We start from the raw sequence: 15739 nt of genomic DNA, 5'->3' as shown, positions 1-15739 counted from the left end.
ATGCTAAGTGCTGAGAATATATAAAAAAAGCAAAAGATAATTCTTGCCCATAAGAACTTTGCAATCTAGGGGGGAAGCAACATGCAAACAAATATATATAAATAAGTGACATACAGCTAAGTAGAAAATAAGAAAGAAATGAATTAAGAAAGGGATTGTGAAAGGCTTCCTGTAGAAAGTGATATCTTAGTGGGGATTTAAGGAAGCCAAGGAGAACAGGAGACATAGATGAAGAGAGAGAGTAATCCAGAGTTGGAGGACAGCGAGAATGAGGGAAAATTCTTAAAAGCTGAACTGTGGAGAGTCTTTTGTGAGAAACAGAGAGCCAGTGTTTCTAGATCAAAGGGTATGTGACAAGATTGGAGGGGGGCAGGAGGAATTCTAGTATGGAAATTACAGACCTGCCCTTTCCTAAGTCACTAGGGTATCTCTGTGGAAGATGGACCGCAGTAGGGAGAGATGTCGCAGTTTACTACGGTAGGGTAGGCTTGGGGAGGTGGCTCTTGTTCTAGTGTGAAGACAGACACATATGGGCCTATGTGTAAGATAGAGATCAGCCTGTGAACTTTTGTGTAATGGAAACAAATTCTGAAACTAAGGTGCAGAAAAGTTGCCACACTTGCCTTGGCAGAGAACATTCTTATTCAGGAGTCTGGAGCCAGATCAAATACAACATGTAGAGGGTTTGATTCTGCAAGGAAGAGAATTGTCTTCATGTCTGAGACTGGAGTGTACCAAGAGATAATTGGGGAAAGATGTCTAAATGATTAGAATCTGTGTCCTACTGGGCAGGCATTGATTCTGCTGATAAGGAAACTGAGGGAAGCTACCCAACAGACAACTGAAGATGTGAGACTGGAAGATGAGGGAGTGGTTGGAATGGAAGAACATTGAGTTGTTTTTGTTTTTGTTTTAATTTTTTTTTTTTTTTTTTTTTGCTGAGGCAATTGGGGTTAAGTGATTTGCCCAGGGTCACACAGCTAGTTAGTGTTAAGTGTCTGAAGCCAGATTTGAACTCAGGTCCTCCTGACTTCAGGGCTGGTGCTCTATCTACTGTGCCACCTAGCTGCCCTTGTTTTAAATTTTCAATAGTATTTTATTTTTCCAAATACATATAAAGATCGTTTTCTTTTTCAACATTCATTTTTGTAAGACTTTTATGTTCCAATTTTTTCTTTCTCCCTTCCCAAGATAGCAAGCAATCTGATATAGGTTAACTGTGTGCAATCCTTTTAAACATATTTCCATATTTGTCATTTGTGCATGAAAAACCAAACCAAAAGGGAAAAAAACCACAAGAAAGAAAAAACAGACAAACAAAAAAGGCTGAAAAACACTGTGCTTCCATCCACATTTAATTTCCGTGTTTCTGCTCATTTCACTTAGCTTCAGTTGATGTAAGTCTTGTCAGGCTTTTCAAACAGTAAGATTTTTGAAGATTGTGGAGAAAAGAACATGTTTTTGATTAGTAGAGATAGGGAGCCATTGAAGATGAGTGAGTAAGAGTGATAGGGTCATTTGGCTTAAGGAGATGAGGAGTGATCACTTGTGCAGTTATCTTCAGTTAAGTGCTTTTGGCAAAAAAAAAAAAAAAAGAACCACCCACCTCTTATTGTGAAGTGATGGAAGAGGAGATAGTGTTAAACCCTAAAATCTCCAATTGGGGAAAGAGTCCTGGATTTGGAATCAGTCTCAGTGATTAATGCTGGTGAGGCCTTGGGAAGGTCACCATCGATTTTGCATAGCACTTTCCTCACCTGTGAGGTGAATGGAGCCATCTCCACAGCCCTAAGGTTGTGATTCTTTTACTAGAGGTTATCATCCACGATTTCTTCTGAAGAATTGTGTTGACTTTTCTATGGAGGATTCTGTTTGTCTTTGTTAAAATAATTTTTCATTTTAGATTCTACTTTCTTATCCATTGTTAAAGTGAAATGCATCAGTCTGTAGTTTCTAGATATAAAAAGCTGCTGAAGAAGCAGAAACTGGAAGAGGATTGCTTATGCTATAACAGAGAAGTGGCTTAAAAGGTCTTCAAAGACCTTCAGGGAAGTAGATTGCTTTGAGCCAAGCAGCCTGCTTGCTTACTCTTTGTTGAGCTCATGTGGGCAGTCAAACTCTTTGAAGTACATTTATGTCTCCCTCCACTCTACATGTCTTTGCCTTCTCTCATTGTTTCCCTCTGACACCATATGTTTGGCAAAGTTACATTTTATAAACTTGAAAGCTTTTACTTGCTTATAAAAAGATTTAGATTTTATTTCTGCCTCCTGTATTCTTAAAAATACCAGCTGCTTCTCGGTTGAAAATATAAGTTAATTTGACTGACACATGTAATATGGTTTTTAAATTTGGATGGATTTTCCTTGTTTATATTTTGTATACTTGTTGGTCCATATGTTAATGTAATTGTTGATTCTTTTCAGGATTGTTGAAGTTTTCTCATTTTCTGAAATTTGGAAAACATGTTTTAATATTTGTTAACATTTGCTTTGTGACTACTGAGTATGTTCCTATTTTGTTTTTCTTTTTTGTTTATTTGCCAATATTATTAGTTTATTATTGTGAATGAAAGATTATTTTTATTTTTTGAGAGAATATTCAATAAATGTGTTGATAGTTATAACTATATTCAAGTCCAATGGCCAACTGCATTTTTAGCTGCATCTTTAGCAATTTTACTGATTTTCACTTTGAATTTCACTTTGAATACGATAACTATTCTGAGTAAAATCAATGGTTAATTCTGCTCTTGACATGACAACTCTAAAGAATTGTTGTTGGCATTTGACAACATTAGTTACAAATAATTGAAAGATTTCTTTATGAAGAAAAATAAGGAAAATTTGGAAAATAATGTACTTTCACTTTGTTTATATAACCCACTCTGTCATTTAAAAAAATTTAAAGAAATAAAAATATAGTTGGTGAAAATCTTTTGAATACTGTATATACTTCTAGAATGAAATACGTATGTCCAGATTCTTCTAATTAAAACTTAACATGAAGACTTATCTATAAATCCTTTAGAGTAGTCAGCTTTTTATGATTTACTGCATCCTCCGTTGACCATCCAAGACCAGAAACCTAGCATTGATTGATATTCTCTTGATATTTTAGAACCTAATAATGAATGAGAAGTATCAACATATAGGCTTTGGAGCCTTTTTTCCTAATTATCTAAATTCAGGCATCCCCATGCAGTTTGCAGGTATATGGATCCACTTGCTGGATTTGTCTAATTGTAACTACCTAGAAAATTTGTTAACTACTTACACTAATCATTGGAAAACTTGGAGCTGAGATCATGGCTTCTCACTAGATCGTTTTTCATCAGAGGGAAGTTGTTTTTACTTTTAGTAAGACTCAACCTATGCAATTTATTGATGAGTTTGAAATCATTCATGTTCAGACCTCTGTAATGTAGCAAACTTCTTATTTGTCATTTAGGAACCATGTACAAAATTGTTTGTGTTTTAAGTGTGTTAACATAAGGGATAAATTTTTTTCTATTATGATTCTACATTTCTTTCATAATGGCTCTCTAGCAGTTGCTTTGTTGATAGTTTTGAAACAAAGGAAGCATCTTACTTTAGTTTTTTTGCTTATGCTTTTGTTAACCTTCAGGAAATTTAAAATAGGTTATTCAAGGGAATAAACATTTATTAAGTGTGCCTTTTTGTGTGCCAGATACTGTACCAAGCATTTTATAAATTTGATCTCATTTGAACCTTACAATAATAACTTTGGGAGAGAGATGTTAATAACAGGCTAAGAGAGCTGGCTAGTCAGGGTCATACAGCTAGTAATTAGTTGAACCTGGGTTTGAACTTAGGCCTTTTAGAATTCAGACCCAGAGCTCTATCCCTGCACTGCTTAATGGCCTAGTATTCAAGCTACTGATAAATAAATTTTAACTACAATTAAATATCCTTTCTGTAGACTGATGAAATACTCTTTTTCATAATTATCTTGATATTTTCTATGTTATGTAGATTCTATCAAGATTATTACAACTAAGTAATGGGATCTTTTAAACTAAAGTACCCTCTTAAAATTTTTCTTTTGTCCCCCAAAGCAATTATTCCTAAAAAATGATAGCATTTTAAAATATATATATATATATATATATATATATATATGATTTTTTTGCTAGAAAGCCATTTTTACTTTTGTCAAGTTTTATACTCAAGAGAAGAAAATAATAGGCATGTCTCCTATTTTTTCATTTGTCCAGAAATATATGCTAGAAGTATAAATAAAAATAGTTTTAAGATTTATAGTTTTATTTGTATATATTATCTCATTTGATCCTCATCCCAGTGAAGATAGATAGTATAAGTAGTGTTTTGCAAATTTTTTCAAGGAGGAAACTTTAGAGAAGTTGAATGACATATCCAAGATGACATTAATCATTGTCAAAGCTAAAACTTAATATCTTCTAATTCAAGGTATAGTTTTTTTTTTTTTTTTTAATAATACTGCCTTGGTAAGCTGATTAAAGCATTTATAAAAATAAGATTTTACTTAAGATTGCTTATTCTTTAAGATATGGTTAACTTTTGTTTTTACATAACCTCCATTTCCGATATATCCCTTTCCCCCATTCCTTACAGAGAGGTATCCCTTATAACAAAGAATAAAAAAAGAAAGAAGGTTTAACAAAACTAATCAACACATCAGCTAACTCTGCTGTCAAATGCAAAGTTCCATGTGCATAGGCCCCACATTCTGCAGAGAAAAAAGGAGAGGTGCAGTCTCATATCCCTTTCTGGGGAGAGTCAGGCTTGGTCAGTATAATTTCATAGCATTCGCTTTCAATTGTTCTCTTGTCCTTTCTATGTGTATTGGGGTAATTGTGGCATAGATTGGGCCAGGGCTAGAAAAGTGTAACGAGGATCCATGTGCCACAGAATCCTTGTATCATGATTTTTTTCTACCTGTGATTTTAGGAGGCCTAAAAATCAGGTGAGATCCCAGAAGATGTTTAGGTATGAGCATGGTTACTGACCTGGGATGAAGATGAAAATTTGATCCAGATGGAATTCAGAGTCACCTAGTATTTAAACTGTTTATCAGTACCATCATCATCTGTCTTAAGAAGTCAGAGCAAAAAAGGAAAGGATCCATTTTTTGTACAGTATTTTAAAAGAAATAAATTATTTCACATTAAGAAACACAAGATTTAAATTTTAAATAGGTATAAATAGGAATCAGGGATGTGTAAAAATAATTAGCCTTGAATTGAAGAAGCCAATTCTTTTCTGTTCAGAGCCTGCCACTGTCTCTGGCTGCCTATGACCCAGGGCGAGCTGTTAACCCACCAGTGTCCTTGACCACCCTGCAGGGGTGGGAGTTCTTTACCTGGAAGTTTTTGGCCCTGTTTCTGCCCTTTCCTCATCACTGTAACTCCCTGGCTTTACCTTTGCTAATGTTTGGTAGTGTACAAGAAGTCAGTATTCCTTACACTCTGTCCTTGCTCTGACTTGCAGGTGTTACATGCACAGAAAGCGGGATATAAAGCAGCCATAGTACACAATGTTGATTCTGATGACCTAATTAGCATGGGATCCAACGACAGTAAGTACAGGTATCACTTTTCTTCTCTCCTGTTTGAAAATTGTACTCAAATTTTACTTGGAATATTTCTTCCTTTCATGTTTCAGTTTGTAGTTATGCTTTTGAAGTTAAAAAGTGGCCCATACATGGGGGCAGCTAGGTGGCGCGGTGGATAGAGCACCAGCCCTGAAATCATGAGGATCAGAGTTCAAATGTGACTTTGGATACTTAACGCTACCTGGCTGTGTGACGGTCAGATCACTTAACCCCAATTGCTTCAGGGGGAAAAAAGTGGCCCATACATTGTCAACATAATAATCTTGTTTCTTATCCGGCAAATTCATTGCTTTTATGCCAGACTATTTGCCTTTTAGATTCCTTTCTATTTTTCAGTAAGAGACAAGTAGCAAAATGTCAAGTCAGAGGACAGTTGCAAAAGACCTTTGAGAATTCTTTTATGATTTATATAAGCAAGTATTGTGTTGAGAATATAGTAAAATAATTTTCTGCTTTATTTTATATATTAAGAGAACATGAAAATCTCAGAGCTTATTCTTTTTATTGATAGATTTTGTTTTTACAACATTTTCATGCTTTAATATATCCTTCCTCCTTTCAACAAATTTCAGACATCTTTTTAACAAAGAAGAAGGGAGAAAAAATAACATATCAGCCAAGTTTTAAAATTGATGTTGGTTGTAATCACCATGTTTATTGTTTTTCTGACATTGCTTGCTTCATTTTGCATAGATCCATATGTCTCTTCCTAAGATTCTCTGAATTCTTATTTATCATTTTTTCCTTATTTGGTTAGATTTATTTTGGCAAGTATGAACCTTTTCTTTCTTCTAGTGTTTTTGGGATATATACCTTACCATGGGATCTTCCAAGTTAAAGGAGATGGGCATTTTAAAAATGTATAATATGTATTGGTCAACCTGCCATCAGAGGGAATGATGAGAAAAATTAGAACAAAAGGTTTGGCAATTGTCAATGCTGTAAAATTATCTATGCATATAACTTGTAAATAAAAAGCTATAATAATTTTAAAAAATAGTTTTTTTACTTTCAAAAAAAATGTATGATAACTAGCTATTAGTAATTTAATATGTTAATATGCCTTTAGGTTTTCAAGTGAAATATTAACCTTTGGGAAAAAGGAGCTAATTTTGTTGAAATATTTATATTTAAATATTATGGGTTAGGACACACCAATTTGCCAAAGCATTTGATCAAGGAGGTAATGTTAAATTAGCTATTTTAATATCAAAATAAAATTTTTGTTGATTGAAAATAAGTGTGTGTGTGTGTGTGTGTGTGTGTGTGTGTGTGTGTATAGTATGTGTGTGTACCTAAATACCTAAATATATCTATGTCTTTATGGAAAGAAAATTGGGCATCTAATGTGCCAAGTTAGAGAATGTGCCAATATTATATCCAAAATGACTCATGGGATCTGAGAGTGTCACCAAATTGTCAGAATGTGGAGAGAATAGAAATTGACCCAAGAAAAAGCCTGTGAGTACATTGTACTTTAATAATCTGGAAGATGAAATAACATAGGAAATTGAGAAGAAACAATTCGACAGATAGGAAAACCAAGAACAGCGTGTCCTGAAAACCCAGGGAGAGCAGAGGAGAAGGATGGTCAACCACATCAAATCTTTCAGAGTGATAGAAAAGAATATGTAAACAAATTAGGTAATTAAGAGTTTGTTAACTTTGGAGAGAACAGTTCCAAATTGAGTGATGACATTGGAAGCTAGAATAAAAAAGATTTGAGGAGTGAGTGAGAGCAAGGGAAGTAGATGCTGTTGTGGTTGACACCATAGGTATCTCTATAGTTTCTCTGACTCCTGTCCACTCTGTGGATCCTTTGAATTGTCACTTTGTTTTCTCCCTTGAAAAGTTGTGAATAGTTTTCTCACATTATTTCTTGTATTATGTTTTTATGTTTCTTGATTTGTCATGTTTGACTTGCCAGACCTAAAATTCCATTTTTCCCCCCGATAATTTTTTTTAAAATTATAGATTATTATTTACAAGTTATATGCATGGGTAATGTTACAGCATTGACAATTGCCAAACCTTTTGTTCCAATTTTTCCCCTCCTTCCTCCCATCCCTATATGGCAGATTGACCAGTACATATTAAATATGTTAAAGTATAAATACAGTTTAAGTATACATGTCCTAATAGTTATTTTGCTGTACCAAAAAAATCGGACTTTGAAATAGTATACTATTAGCCTGTGAAGGAACTCAGAAATGCAGCTGGACGAAAATAGAGGGATTGGGAATTCTATGTAATGGTTCATAGTCATCTCCCAGAGCTGGGTGTGGCTGGTTCAATTCATTACTGATCTGTTGGAACTGATATAGCTCATTGCTGGAGATGGCCACGTCCATCAGAAATTGATCATCATATAGTATTGGTGTTGAAGTATATAATGATCTCCTGGCCCTGCTCATTTCACTCAGCGTCAGTTCATGTAAGTCTCTCCAGGCCTTTCTGAAATCATCCTGCTGCAGACCTAAAATTCTTAAGTTGTTTCTATTCATCTTGTTTTTCTTGTTTGTAAGTCTTCCTTACTTCCCTGGCCCCTTCCCTCTCTTTCAGTCTTTGTCTTTATCTTTCTCTTTGTGTCTCTGTCTCTGTCTCTGTCTCTGTCTCTGTCTCTGTCTCTCTCTCTCTCTCTCTCTCTCTCTCATATTATGGCTTTTTTGCTTCTTTTTTTTTCAGATTGTTCTTCACTTTTACTTTGAGATTGCCTTGATGGATTCAGTTGTTTCTATTCTGCCTATTATTTCTGCTGCATAGCCCATAAAACCTGTTTTCATAATTGTTTATTCTCTCTTAAACTGTTCATTAACATTCTGTGGTGGTTCCATTCTCACTTAAGAATCTACAAGCTCTGCTGGAACATCCGATATTGATGTATTTTCCTTTGATTTTTGCATTAATTCGTAAATAAATAGATTTATTTAGCTGATCCAGAGTCCACATTCCCTTCTGTTATTTATCTATTCTTTGTTGATTTATTTGCTTGTGTGTAAGGCCTTTAATTGAGTTTTCTTTCTCTTTGAGATCCTTTAGTATTTTTATTTTTTTTTTCATCATATTCTCTTGTTGCTCCATTTCGGTCTCCTTTCCCTTTGATGGCAATTTCTTCTGATACTGGCCTTCAGGGCTGTCTCAGCTTCCTCCTGTGAGAACCAGTTCATGTTTTACCCACTTCTGTCCCTGTCTGAAATGACTTTGGGAGGAATGGCCTCTTTTGGATGCTAGTTCCTCTTCTCTCAGGCCTAGTGAAGCCCCATGCTCATCCTGGCAGTCTGTCCAAGGTCCCTCTGAACCCTAACCCTAAATTCGCGCTCCTTTCTCAGGCAGATCAGGCTTCCTGCTTTTGAAGGCTCGGAGTCAGGGCTTGGGGCTAAGTCTGTGAGTCCTGCTGGGAGTAGAAGCTGACTATTCAACAAACTATGGATTAGTCTTCTGGGCTCCTAGTTCATCAATCTCATTAGGGTTCTTGGTATCCTAGACCATAGAGACAGCTGAAATTTTTTTTTCTTCTATCTACAATTTCTTTTCTTTCAAAATAGAATTTTCCCTTGTTACAGTTTCAGCTTTTTAAGGCCAAAATCATCACTCATTCCAGTAGATGTCAGGATAATTAAGTTTCTTCATCACTCTGTATCATGCCGCTATGTCAAGCTTATAGTTTTTCTTAAACTCATCTGTTTCTTTTCTCTTCAGCTGTTCTTTCGTATATCCAATGATATAATCACTTTGTTTCTTCTTCCCTAACCTTCAACAAAATATTTTCCTTTATTTTTCTTCCTTCTAGTTCCTGAATTTCCTTATAGCAGTATATCTTCCTAATATGTGGTACTTTATTTCTTCTTTTCATATCCATCCTGTAGAAGATTTTCTCCTAAATAAGATTTTCTTCTGCTTAAGGCGAATCCATTAAGAGCCACAATCTTATAATAGATTTTTTTCTTCCTCAAACCTGTGAAGTTAAATTTGCTCCTATCCATAGGACTTCTGTTTCCTCATTTGTTGCCTGAGCTTTGACATGTATGCATATGTACCTGAGTATGTGGGTTTTACTACTGAAGATTTTGTCTTCTTTTAGCTGAATGAATTTCCCCCCTTCTTTATGATTGGTGCCTATAGAATCTAACTTGTATATAAACATACACAGTCTTCTCTGCCTTCCGTTCTTTTTACTTTTAAGCCCATTCAATTAGATTCTAAAGATGGCTGGAAATTCTATTCTTGTCAGCCTTTGTTAGGTGTACTTCATCTCAGGGTAGAAATCTATCATATTGGCATTAAATGTGGACAGATGGTGATAAAGCTTATTTAAATTCTTTTTTCTGTTTAGTTGTCTTTCCTGATTGTTAGACTAGAAGAAATTGTTCTTCCTTTGAGACTGAAAGTTTCTTAAAAAGTTGGAAAATTAAGGCTATAATATGTTAGTTCATGATTTTCTATAAAAAAGTCATGAACAGCAGGGGAAAGACAAGAAAAATCTAGGGTTTTACTTCTTAGGAGAAAGAAAGTTTAAACAAGTCAGACGCATGAATCAAGTAACTAATTTGGGGAAACTAGGAATGGGATAGGTACTATAACCCGTGTTCTTTCTTTGAGGGATTAAGAGTCTGAAAAGCTTAGCAGTGTAATGCTGGGGGAATCTCTGTAGAAGCAGATGTTATTCTTCTTAACAGTAGGGGGAAAAGGGAGGATTATCTAAGGGAAATAAGTAAAAAATGATGTCAGGGAATAAACTAACAGGCTTTTTGATGTGAAGTAAGCTTGGAGTTGAATATAAGTTGCTCTTGGTAATATGAGAACAGAATTTTGAGAGTAAGATAGGGACAATAAATTACAAAGTTGGAAAAATGGAATGAGTAAAACTGTCAATGTCATCATCTGATACGTATGTTTTGCATTAAAAAAATTCTCTTTTTAAAAAGCTGCTGCATGGAATTATATTTCAAGTCCTACTACTAAAACTTCTTTGTCCTAGGTCACCAATGATGTCCTGATTCCTAATTAGCTAGAATATGAATATGCAAGAGTATACCTTATTCAAAATCTATATTTATGAAGTGTGGGTCTGACTAAGTTAATTCTCCTGCACATCACTGAGCTTCTGCGATATATAGGATCAAATACAAAGTCTTCAGCGTTTAAAACCCTGGATTATATCTCCTCTGCCCTACCTTTCCATACTTAACTCATGACTCTCATTTTTGTTCTTGCTGCTCCTCATGCACAGCAGTCCCTCTCCAGTTTCTTTGCGTTAAGACAGGCAATTCTTGCATGCTGGAAATGTTTTTCCTCATTTCCATCTCTCAGATTTTCCCAAGATCTTATAGGGCATTAAGACTAACTCAGTGCCTGACCCACAGTAGGATTTGAGATGAGACTTGGGACTGGGCTTGGACTTTGGAAGATCAGATTGAAGCACTGCAAAGCTGTTCAGTGATGTGCAGGTCTGTACTGTACCCTTAGAAGAACCTTCTCTTTGCCAGAGACAGTGCCCAGCCTCTGCTTGGAAATCTCTAGTAAGGGGGATGCCAGCACTTCTCTGAGAAAGCCCTTTGCACTCTTGCACAAAAATGTGTGAGGAGGCTCTTACTGGCATTACTCTTGTATTTACATTTATGTTAGTTCCAAGGCTAAGAAAGATAAATCAAATTTCTTCTCCTGACATGTTTTCAAGCATACCTATTATTTTCAATTTGTTTTATTCTTTAATTTTTGTAGCCCTTAAGGTCATATGAATCTGGAAGTTGTAGTCCCTCTAAAATCTACTTTACTTATATCAAATTAGGATTATTGTGTCTGAATCCAGAAAGGAGGGATTATTACTTGGGTGTTGAAGGTTCTGGAACCCATGCCATATGGTGGTCCACCCATCAATAAGCATTTATTAAATATCTAGGCACTATGCCATGTCCTAGAGATACATCACCTAACAGTGGAACTGTCTCTACTCTCACTGAGCTGAAATCTTAATTGAGAAGTTGATGTATACATAAATAAACATATCCAGTATATATAGATGATGAAAAAAAAGTAATATGGGAAGAGTAATACCAGCTGATCAAAGAAGGCTTCTCACCAAAAAGGGAGCTCGAGCTGAATGTTGAAGAAAACCAGAGATTCCAACTCTTGGAGGTTAAATGAGACCATTCCAGTGGTATTGCAACCATTGCAAAGTTACAGAAACTGAAGACAGAATATCTTTTGTGGAAAAACAGCAACTCAGGTAGTATGAGTATGTGGAGTTGATTAATGTATAAAAAGGTAGGAAGGGTATGAAAGACGAGATTGTGAAGTGCTTTTAGAGGCATGGGCAATAATAGGACAAAGGAATAAGAGACTTCCATGTAGAACATTGTGTATGGTTGAATTAATTCATTAAGGGGTGGGATTGGGAAGGGAAGAAAGGAAGAAAGCATTTCAGTGTTTATTTTATGCAGGGGTCTGTGCTTAGTGCTGGGATTATAAATACGAAAAGAAGAGTCCTTATTATTGAGAAAGTCAGAAGGCACATGGAAGGTTCCACCTGCAAGTCAGATGGAAAGGTCCCATAGTCTTTAGGGCATAGACATAAAGTAGGAGGCAGTGTCTCTTTTTAATGTCATTTCTCCTAGTCAGATTATATTTGTTTTTGTTGTCAAACAATTTGAGAGTGTCAGAGCCTTGATGGCATGAACTTTTGACTGAGTCAAAAGTGGCTGGGACTCCACTGGTTTGCATTGCAAGATGAAGGCGGGGGGGAGAGGTTTCTGAGTGATGGTAGGGAAAGAGGGAACAAAGGAGTATTCTGCTTCCCTTTTGGTGATTACTGAGTCAACATTATGAGAGAAGAATGGCCAGGAGAGGCTGTATCATCTGGACTTAGTCTGGAAAACCGGAAGGTGGAAGGAATAGAAGAAGAAGAGGCCTAAAATGAAGAGAGATTTGTTAATAGCTTTGTAGCAGTATAACCCGTGCAGTGTTTTGTGTAGAATCCTATAGTATTTTTCCTTTTAATACTATCTTTACTCTTTCTCCTAATACCTAAACTGGAATACCATTATATCATCAAGAACCATTTGATTCAGAATATGTATTGAACTATAATGTGCAACTGTTAAAGGATATCATTAAAGACAAAGAAGAATTGAGCATGGGATTATTGAGTTAATGGCTTATGCTAAAAATGTTGGGAACAAAAAGTCCCTTTGATTCTTCTGAAATAACTGGCTTTTAAATATTATCTTGCTTTGATTCAGAGATGAACTAAATTTAAGAAGTTAAAACCTAAGTTGAACTTTTAAAGTGTTAGTGTCTTCTGGCCATTCTATAAAATCCAGTATTCTATTACTGATAAAAACTCTAGTTCTAGTTTTACTTAATATTATTAGAGAAGAAAATAAATTAAAACATGTATTGGGAGATAGAAACTAAAGATATTAGCACATCTGTTAGACATTTTAAAAATTGACTGTTAAAGAGTCCCTAAACTTTTCATGGTTTTTACCAGAAGGTTTTCAGATGAGAAGAGAGTTGTAGTAAGGAAAGAATTCAACTGTAGTCTTAGAGAATTTCTTTAAGTAAATTTTGATGAAGAATGTTTGTGGCAGCCCTCTTTGTAGTGGCCAGAAACTGGAAACTGAGTGGATGCCCATCAATTGGAGAATGGCTGAATAAATTGTGGTATATGAATATTATGGAATATTATTGTTCAGTAAGAAATGACTAGCAGGATGATTTCAGAAAGGCCTGGAGTGACTTACACGAACTGATGCTGAGTGAAATGAGCAGAACCAGGGGATCATTATATACTCCAGCAACAATACTGTATGATGATCAATTCTTATGATCATGGGTCTCTTCAACAATGAGAAGAACCAAATCAGTTCCAATAGAGCAGTAATAAATTGAATCAGCTATACCCAGCAAAAGAACTCTGGGAGATGACTATGAACCACTACATAGAATTCCCAATCCCTCTATTTTTGTCCGCATGCATTTTTGATTCCCTTCACAGGCTAATTGTACACTATTTCAAAGTCCAATTCTATTTGTACAGCAAAATAACTATGGACATTGTATTTAATTTATATTTTAATATTTAACATGTATTGGTCAACCTGCCATCTTGGGGGAGGAGGTGGAGGGAAAGAGGGGAAAACTTGGAACAAAAGGTTTTGCAACTGTCAGTGGTGAAAAATTACCCATGCATATATCTTGTAAATAAAAAGCTATAATAAAAAAAATAGCAAAGAGGAAAAAAAAGTAAATTTTGATGAGTCATAATGACCTACATTGGAAAAGTCCAAATCCCCACAATTACCCAGATCCCTCTCAAAAAATAACCAACAAAAAAACTAAAGAAAAATAAAGTAAGTTTTAAAAAGCACACCTCAGTCTGCATTGAGAATCCATCAGTTTTTCCACTGGAAGTGGATAACATTTTTTAAAATCATGAATTGTTTGGAGTTGTCTTGTATTGTTATTATTTTAGAATAGCTAAGTTATTCAGTTGATCATCATAAATTGTTGCTGTTACTGTATACAATGTCTTCCTCGTTCTGCGCATTTTACTTTGTATCAGTTTACTTAAATCTTCCCAAGTTTTTCTGAAAGCATCCTGATTGTCATTTTTTTATAGCACAATAATATTCCACCACAATTCTGTACTGTAACTTGTTTGGCTATTTCCCCATTTGACTCCTTCATTTCTAATTCTTTGTCATCACAAAAAGGGCTGCTATACATATTTTGCACATATAAGTCCTTTTCCTTTTTTTTTTTTTTAAATCTCTTTGGGATACTGACCATCTATTGATGAGTCAAAAGATACATACACATGGTTCTATTGTCCCTTGAGCGGAGTTCCAAATTGCTGTCCAGAATGATTGGATCAGTTCCAGTTCCACCAGCAGTTCTTAGTTTCTCAATTTTCCCACTGACATTTGTTGTTTGGCTAATATAATTTTTTTTTAAAAGGCAATCTCATAAATTTTTGTTTTAATTTGAATTTCTTTAATCAGTAACGATTTTTTTTAATATTGATTATAGAGAACATTGATATCATTAGTCTGAAAGCTGTCTGTTCATATCCTTGACCTTTTATCAAATATGGAATAATTTTTATTCTTATAAATTTGACTCAGTTCCCTCTATGTTTGAAAAGTGTTCTTTTCCTCCCCCTTTTCTTCTCAGAATGTCTGGACCATGTCACAACTTCACTGATATTACATTACTATGTCTTTTCTTGTATACTTGTCAGTATTTATCATTTTCCTTTTTTGTCAGCTATGCCAATAAGAAGAGTGTGAGGAGAGAACCTCAGAGTTTAAATGTGTATTCTTCCAATTATGAGTCATTTGAACTATTTTTATCACATGGCTATTGATAACCTGAATTTCTTCCTTTTCATCTGGTCATATCTTTTGATTATTTATTGGGGAGTACTTTGTAAACTTTTTTGTGCTATACTCTTTATTATTATTATTTTGTTGTTCTTTTTGGGGACCAGCTTAAGTACTGAAATAGACTGTACTTGCATGTCAAAGTATGGATATCTTCCTAGGATAGGAGTTATTCATGAGTCCAAGATTGGCATTTTAGAAACCACTAACCACTTAGATATCTAACCACAGAAATGTTTTGTTTTGTTTTGTTTTTCCACCAAGGGCAGAATAGTCTAACATACTAAGCCATTAAATATGCTGTCTTTCATGTTGGCAGAGCTTCAGATAGTGAAGTAGCAATCCTCCTCATGACTTCCCACAGTTAGTCCCCAGACGAAAGAAAAGAGCTTCTTAATTTTCCTTAGAGTTTCCATGGTGAAAAGAAACCCTTTTGCATTAATTACATTATTACCATGTAATTGTGGCCAGAGACCACCAGTTCTTCCTTGTCTTAGGAAACTGTATAAAAGACAGAAGTAACCTCTTACCAGTGGTTAGTCACCTACAGAGTTTAGTAAATGTCAAAGAAGCATTTTTAAGAGACTTGAACTTTAGCTTGATGCTTTGATGATTAAAAGCTTTAAATAGCACTATTAGTTATGTCAGCCTAGGGAAGTGTGAGGTTGATTCTAAGACTCTTACCATAAAATGTTTTGAACTCACTGTATAGCTATTCTCTTTAGCATTCTCTATTTGGC

General features: G+C 35.0%; 1 protein-coding gene across 3 annotated transcripts in view; it reads left to right on the top strand.

Moving 5' to 3' along the window:
• RNF13 (ring finger protein 13) overlaps positions 1–15739 on the top strand; it is an 87708-nt gene that overhangs the window by 31110 nt on the left and 40859 nt on the right. For all 3 annotated transcript variants that reach the window (XM_051983284.1, XM_051983285.1, XM_051983286.1), the window contains one exon: positions 5493–5580. In XM_051983284.1, coding sequence (XP_051839244.1) covers positions 5493–5580 — 88 coding nt within the window. The remainder of the gene's footprint in view (positions 1–5492; positions 5581–15739) is intronic.

This window comes from Antechinus flavipes, chromosome 3 (genome assembly GCF_016432865.1).
Source record: "Antechinus flavipes isolate AdamAnt ecotype Samford, QLD, Australia chromosome 3, AdamAnt_v2, whole genome shotgun sequence".
NCBI lineage: Eukaryota > Metazoa > Chordata > Mammalia > Dasyuromorphia > Dasyuridae > Antechinus > Antechinus flavipes.
This window is presented reverse-complemented; position numbering and strand designations above follow the sequence as displayed.